Genomic DNA, 7,403 nt, shown 5'->3' on the forward strand with positions numbered 1-7,403 from the left:
GCCCCGCTGACGCCCCGCTATGACGCCCCGCTGACGCCCCCGCTGACGCCCCGCTGACGCCCCGCTGACGCCCCGCTGACGCCCCGCTGACGCCCTCGCTGTGCTTGCAGAGGCCCGCGCCGAGGTGGTGGGCGCGCCGGACCTGCACATCAAGGCCGGGTCGTCGCTGCGGCTCGTCTGCATGCTCCGGGGCTCGACGGAGACGCCCGCCTTCCTCTTCTGGTACCGCGGCACCAACATGGTCAACTACGACGCGCACGACGGCATCTCGGTGCTGACGGGCGAGGGCGCCGAGGAGGCGGCGGGCGCGGGCGCCTACTCGGTGCTGCGCCTGGAGCGCGCCGCGCAGCGCCACGCCGGCAACTACACCTGCGTCCCGGCCAACGCCCGGCCCGCCAGCATACAGGTCCACGTCATCAACGGTGGGTACCGGCAGGGCACCGACTCAATAAATATTTTGAGAAATCATTTATTTTTTTTTTGCACCCTAACGCACCAGACAGGAATGTCGGCACGCTTTGGAAGAGTATAATAAAGCAAGTTCCACTCCTTGTTGCAGACGAGGCTCCCGCGGCCATGCAGCGGGGCAGCGGGGGCAAGGTCCTACTGAGCCCGCTCTGGGTCCTGCTGCTGTCCGCCACCCTGCTCGCCACAGCCTAGGCCGGCCCCGCGGTCAGGGGCCAGGCGCAGGCGCCCCGCCAGGTGCATTGTGTTCGTTGTCCGAGTGTGATACTCCACATATCACCCGCCAACTGTCTGTCGCTTCAGACAAAAAGACATCGTCGTCGAAGTCGAAAAGTTTAGATTATTATGAGTATTCCTGATAAGTGAAAATATGAATAAATAACAAATATTTGTTTAATTTAACAGATTGGGTAAGTTCCCCTGTCAAAGAATCTGTGTAATTTTGAAAGTCAGTGTCGGCATATTTCTGCAAGCAGTAAAGCCCAGAAAACCAGTGAGTTGAAGCTGAACCACTTTGTCTCGTATGAAAGCCATAGTTCTTTATCATCCCAATGTCAGTATGATAACTTGAGTCCCCGCACCTCCCCTTAATGCACAGTAGATAAGGAGAATCAGTTTCTTGTTGTTGTTTTTTTTTAAATCAGTCTCTCATATCAAACAATAAGATTAAATGTACATTTTTGGAGACTACCCATTATTATATTTTCGAAATTATCCCCTCTCTGATCCCTTCTCATTAAGTTACGAGCAGAAAATTGATTGAAGATGTGTAAATGTTTTAGACCCTAGGACTGAACAGTATTATTGTAATTTCTGTGATTGTGTATATATTAATGACGGGTGCGTTCTGAGAGTGAATGAGAAAATAAATAAGTAATAGACAATCTTGTTCATTTTTACTGTTCCTTTCACAACAATACAAAACCTGGGTACATGCAAAATGTAATCTACATTTACCTTGCTACTAACAGTCAAAATTAGTTATGTTTAAACTGATAGCTCTCCACTTTGATTTGCAGAACAGCACTTTAACACTTCATATAATTTGCAAATCTAATAACTGGGTATCACAAATACAAAGCCATAATAGACAACAATCTCATGAGTACTTGGTATTACCTAAAGGAAAAACTGTACAAAAAAATCAAGTAATACAGTGTAATTGCTTCCATGTATCTCTACCATGCAAATAATATGATGATAATAACAACAATACAAAAACAATAATGAAATGGAGAAAATATGGATATAGGCCATTCATATGACATACACAAGACTAGACATGTTGCAGGACACATCAAAACAGCACTCACAAAAAACAGTTATGCATTTTGTTTGACCTATAACTAAATTTAAATAAAAATTAAAAATGGAATCATAAATAATCACAATACTTTCATCACAAACAGGCCTAGAAGTCAGGCTTAATTCAGCTTCTAGGTTGAACAGATTTGGGCAATGAAAAACAATGCCCAGTCAACGGACACACATTTGCAAGGCGGCCACATTCCACATGCGTAATAACATCATTAGGATAACGGGCGAATTTCAAATCACTGAATGGCTTTTTACACACACAGCAGTAACTGTAACAGAGGAAAACAAGATATTTAAGTCAGTTCCCAGCAGATAAGTTCAGATGAAGGCATTTCATTCCAAACAGTTATCATTAATAAGCTAAACAATCAAATTTATAACTTTCAGTACACAAACTTACTTTGATTCCACTAACTTCAGAGAATGCTTCTCAAGAGTGTACAAGGTTTCTGCCCCTTGAATACTGTCAGCTTTAGCCAATGATTTTTCCATCTTTGTTGAGCGAAACTGTAGCAATGTTGTACAACAGTATTAATATTAGAACATAAACACAAAAATAATACCAAAAAATAAAGGTGAAATTTTAGGCCCTTTTTTTTATACCTTGTTCATGGATGAACGAAGCGCTCCTCTTAAGAAGGTTTCCAAAATATTTACTGACCAATGAGGTGGTATGATTTCAATTGCCTTCACTGGATCAATTTCAGAGGCATAGGCATTCAGCAAGTCAAGCGCAGGTGCAAGATATTCATCAGTTTTCTTTCCCCTTCAAAAGAATTTAATAAGAAAGACAGTTATAGTCTAAGTCAAAAGAGTTACTCTACTATAATTGTCTCTGAAATAAAGGAATGACAACTTACCTGTGTTCTGGATTGAGGTAGATAGACAAAAGACTATGGAACAGCATGTTGTAAGAATTGTTTTCTTTTCTGTCCCCATTCAGAAGACAATATTCTTCTGCACCCTTAAAATCTCTCAGTTGTGTGGCAAGAATACTGAGAGCCTTTTCATGATCTCCCATCAATTTTTGGATGAAAAACAAAAACAGAAAATAAAGTAAACCAAAGCAAATAGCTACAGATTTTAGGGTTTAACAATCAACAAAAAAGCAAGAACATAAGTTGAAGTGCATCAAGAATCAAGCATCCTCCTGTTAAGGCAGATCAATCAATAGTAGAGAATTCTTGCTGTATGATAATACAAACCTTTCCATAAAGGACAGCTACTTCCTGATCCAAGCCGACATCCCGCACTTTAGGTAGAAGAAACTTTGCACGGTATAGATTGGATTTCTGAAGAAATATTCTCAACCGTAAGACAGTTTCATTAAAATCTAACTCATTTTCTCTATTTTGAGATTTTAGTTTTGATATGGCATCAATGTACTGCACAGCCAATTGAGTATGAAATTTCTCTTCCTTCACACCAAAAAAGATATAAAAAATATAATTTTTTTACACTTTTAGAGTTGAATTAATAGAGCAAAGACATGCCTGATATTGAACTTACTTCAACTCCTTTGTCGTTGATTAAATATTCAAGGTATAAAATAAGAGCTGTAGGATAACGTTGAAGATAATTAGCAACAGTGTTAGGGTCAAGCTCCATAACAGAAGCAGTATTTTTTTCGGTTTGCTTCTGAATAAATAACTCTACACCATGTTCTTCATTATTATCTAAGACTAAGTCTGCATATTGCCACAGAATTTCTGCATCCCCTATTCTGTAAAATAAAGTAAAGAAATGAGACCCAAAACTAAACCACAATCAGCATGAAATTATATTAAAATCTAAACTTACGTTTTGAGAACTTGGGCAAAGAAGGTGACACCTTTAAAATTTGGGTCATTTAACTCTCCCGATATCATCTGACACCAAAGGGATAAGGCTTCAGACCTTTTTCCATTTCTCAACAGCAGAAGAGCTTGGGCATGGTGCAAGCGCCTGTCCTTCAGCCAAGCCAAACAACTTTGGAAGTCTCCACTGAAAACTGGTGATTCAAGTAAACTTTCTAACTCCTTGTTCTGACCAAGCTCAGCATACAATTTAAGAAGTGCGGTATCAATTTCCTGTTAAAGTAAAAGTAATGGCCACAAATTTAGTAGAGGTCTTAAAAATTCTATTGGAGTGACAATCAAATTAAAGTAAGACATACAAGGCAGTACAAGCTTGTTTTGGAGTCATGAGCCATTTGCAGAAAATGCAGCAAAAACTGTTTGACCTCTGTTATTTTTTTTTCATTCCCATGGAACAGCTGATTCACATCAGCAATGTTGTGAAGAGGTGGAACTGTTCTTACAAAAGCTAGGAATTTTAGAATAGATGGATTAAATACAGAATGATATCTAATAGAAGTATTCAGAAATTTTCATAGAGCACAGGTGAGATAGACATATAGAACTAAAAATACTGACCACTTGCTGAAGGCATAATCCCAGGAAATATTGAGATAATTTCTCTCTCATCAATTTCTGAGTCTAAGAAAAGGTCCAGAGCAATTTCTAGATCTGACCGTGCAAAATAGATGAACGCTGCCTGCTGCTTGAATCTCTTTTTTAAAGGATCAATCTGACCAGTAAGTCCGCCTGAGTGTCCAACTTTCTCAAGCAAAGAAAGAGCTTCCTCAACATGTTCATCAACCAGAAGTGCCTAAGATAGGAAATATGAAACAAATGAAGCAAGCATTTGAAAATCACACTGTAAATAATGTTTACTCACCTCCACTTGTTTCTCCCAGGGAACAGGCACCAGGGCATACAGGCTTGTCTGCGAACAAACATATATGTGGCCGTCATAGTTTCCAATAAGTTGCCCCCCGAGGAATGGTATAGCTTGCTTCTGCTGCTGGTCAACAATACTGCGCAACAAAATTATACATATCTCAGATTGGTAAAAGTGTCAACAAACAAGTAAACAGGTATGAGATTTTATTATGTTACATCTTTCTTGAGATTACCTGTGAACCATGATAATTTCATTACTAACTCCAAGAATATATGGATGATGAAAAGTAAGTGATGTTAATGGGTAAGACCATTGCAGGGGTGGGCGGTTTGATGTTCCTGCTGAACACACAAATATCCCCAACCCGTCTGGGCCACTAAGTAGAAATTCTTCCTATGTGTAGAAGAAAATCAAATTTTAAATACTTTCTGTGAAATACATACAGGATGATATGCTTATAGTCCAAACAAAGCAAAGACGCAGCTCAGTAGAATTACCTTTGCAACTTTACATAGGTAGGGAGTGAATGTATCTTTGTCAAATGGGAATAAGTCTTGAACTTGCCCTTGATCGCAGTCAAGAATAATGTACTTATCTCGAAGAGCAGCACATATAATTCCACAATCAGCACATAAGCACTTTACTGGCTCTTGTAAATTAAAAGTATTGGTATGAGTGATCTTGTCATCTGGAGTCACATTGTGAATAGCTAATTGCCCTTTAGATACTGGTGCAACACATATCTAACCAAAACAAATAAACAGCAAGAGAGATCATCTAGTTAGGAACAGTTGAATTTTGTGAAATAATCTACAGATATTGCCGAATTTCTCTCACCTGTACAAGAAATGGATCAGTACTTCTGGGGTTTTCATTTACACAAAATGTTTGCACATTTTTCAAACGGGATCCAATAAGCTCCAAGTCATTAATATTGAGAACATAGAGGGTAGTATCATAAAGAACTAGTAACTTTTCCAAGGCAGAAGCAGCCTTTATCAACCGTACTGGCTTTTTCTGAAAAAGATTGGTAAAGAGAAATTACAAAAACGAAAACTGGGAATAATAATTAGAGTAAAATTTTAACTTACAGCATCAAAAAACCGCTGTCCTTCCCTATGATAAACGAAGGGCGAACTACTGGCATTCTTTGATGCTGTTTCCTGAACGCTGTACTTCACAACATGGCTGAAATAAAAGTGATAAGTTGTAGTTAGTGTAAGTAAATAGTAATACTAATGACAATAATAGGAATAGGAAAAAGAAGAAGAGTGAGATTTTAACCCCTACTCACCCATCGCTTGTACCAATGAACACATATCGTCCACTGCATTCAATACATTCAATCTGAAAAATGACAGAACAAAAAAAGGGGTTACAAATTACGTGGAGACTAAATAATATCTTTGCATCACGACGAACGATCAGAAAATACATTTCTTCAAACAAAACATTGAGCCTAACCTCATTTTTTATGTAAAAACGAAAAAAAGAAAGGGAAGTAGAACTTTATACCAGGCGTTCTGAGGTTCTGAGAACCTTAACACACAACTGGTTGAAGTGAATACAATACAATACCTTGACATGTTTATCACCGGTCGGAGAAATAAACCTAGGTATCAATTCCACTAGTTCATACGCTTTGACACTCATTTTTTCTAACTTGGCTAAAATAAAAATTGAATCTCTTCCAGCAACAAAATGGTATGTGAAGGCTTATAGAGACCTCAAGTATTTTCTATGGTTAGCATATCATCCCACGTCAAACAGAAATTCAAAACATGTATTGAAACTTCAAGATTAAAACGTAAACATGGGAGTCAAACAACAACAACAAACAACAAGAACCAGAACTGTCACCTTTTTTTTGTTTTCATTTTGAAGTACATGGCAAACATTGTCATACTGCTCTGCTGACCCTCAACTGTTTTCTTAAGGGAAAGACGAAACGCGGTATTTTCGAGTGTTCCCGAAGGCACTACATCATCAGGGCTTTCTCAAGATCAGGGACATACCATGCAGGTCCCAAGTGTGGCCGTTATGGCTAGTGACGATAACATTCTTCTAGGTGTTCTTGACCTGGTACAGAGCAGAATAGGCCTACCCGTTCTCCACCTCCAAAAATGGAAAGAGGATGATGGAGGTAAAAACCTAGTACAATCCATTTTCGGAGTCAAGCTTCTTTTGTAGGATTTTTGTCCAAGGTAAGGCAGAAGGCAGGGTTGTGAAAGGAAGTAAGGATGTAAGCTCTCTGTTTGCTTTAACTATTTTATTCATTTTGTCTTAATAATGTTGCATATGTAACAATGATTTAAGTACATGTATAAGTGAGGAGTTTTGCCTGTAGAAAAATACATTTAAACAGAAGTCAGAAATAAGTAAAATCATCCAAATGATAATCTCGGAGGAGAATTTTGTGACTCAAATCAAAGGGATTAAGACGGATCTGTGACAGCTCCATCTACTTAAAAAGATAAAATTGACATTGCTTTTGTGCTTGTCGGTCGAGAAATACATTTTGAAAGAAAACAAAACACTAATACAACAACACAATGGTTTTTCTTGTTGTCAACAAACAACAAAATTGACTCTTTTCTTGCAGTCAACAAACAACAAAATTGACAATGAATAATTGAGACCGTTGTAAAGAAAACTTAAACAGGTACTTGTGGATAACAAGAAACATACTTATAACAGGGTAGTAACAGTAAAATAATCTTCTTCATATTTACATGTCTTAGAACCAGCTGACCTCTTGCAAGACAATTTTCCCATAACTAGCATTTCTGGAATGAATGTTTAGCATCCATAATGTCAGTCTGCTTGTGATTGTGGCACTCATGCCAAATCAGGTACACAAAAGCTACACAATTGCAATTGCAATCTTCTATGTCTGT

At 38.7% G+C, this 7,403-nt stretch overlaps 2 protein-coding genes across 2 annotated transcripts in view; one reads left to right on the plus strand and one right to left on the minus strand.

Moving 5' to 3' along the window:
• Positions 1-1,349, plus strand: part of LOC113214235 (uncharacterized) — a 201,969-nt gene extending 200,620 nt beyond the window's left edge. Inside the window, exons 6-7 of the mRNA XM_052268694.1 lie at positions 111-422; positions 560-1,349. Of these exons, the coding sequence (XP_052124654.1) occupies positions 111-422; positions 560-660 (413 nt within the window). The 3' untranslated portion in view covers positions 661-1,349. The remainder of the gene's footprint in view (positions 1-110; positions 423-559) is intronic.
• LOC113214233 (transforming growth factor-beta receptor-associated protein 1) lies at positions 1,340-6,163 on the minus strand (the record flags this gene model as incomplete). Its single annotated transcript, XM_026433543.2, is given in 16 exon segments — positions 1,340-2,051; positions 2,183-2,289; positions 2,386-2,548; positions 2,643-2,803; positions 2,988-3,200; positions 3,292-3,505; positions 3,583-3,851; positions 3,938-4,086; positions 4,197-4,431; positions 4,501-4,639; positions 4,739-4,899; positions 5,004-5,249; positions 5,344-5,523; positions 5,598-5,694; positions 5,801-5,853; positions 6,085-6,163. Coding segments are annotated over 16 exon segments (2,619 nt in total). The 3' UTR covers positions 1,340-1,894.
• Between the last annotated feature and the right edge of the window lie 1,240 nt (positions 6,164-7,403).

The sequence above is a fragment of the Frankliniella occidentalis genome, unplaced genomic scaffold, assembly GCF_000697945.3.
Source record: "Frankliniella occidentalis isolate FOCC.00 unplaced genomic scaffold, Focc_3.1 Scaffold74, whole genome shotgun sequence".
Taxonomy (NCBI): domain Eukaryota; kingdom Metazoa; phylum Arthropoda; class Insecta; order Thysanoptera; family Thripidae; genus Frankliniella; species Frankliniella occidentalis.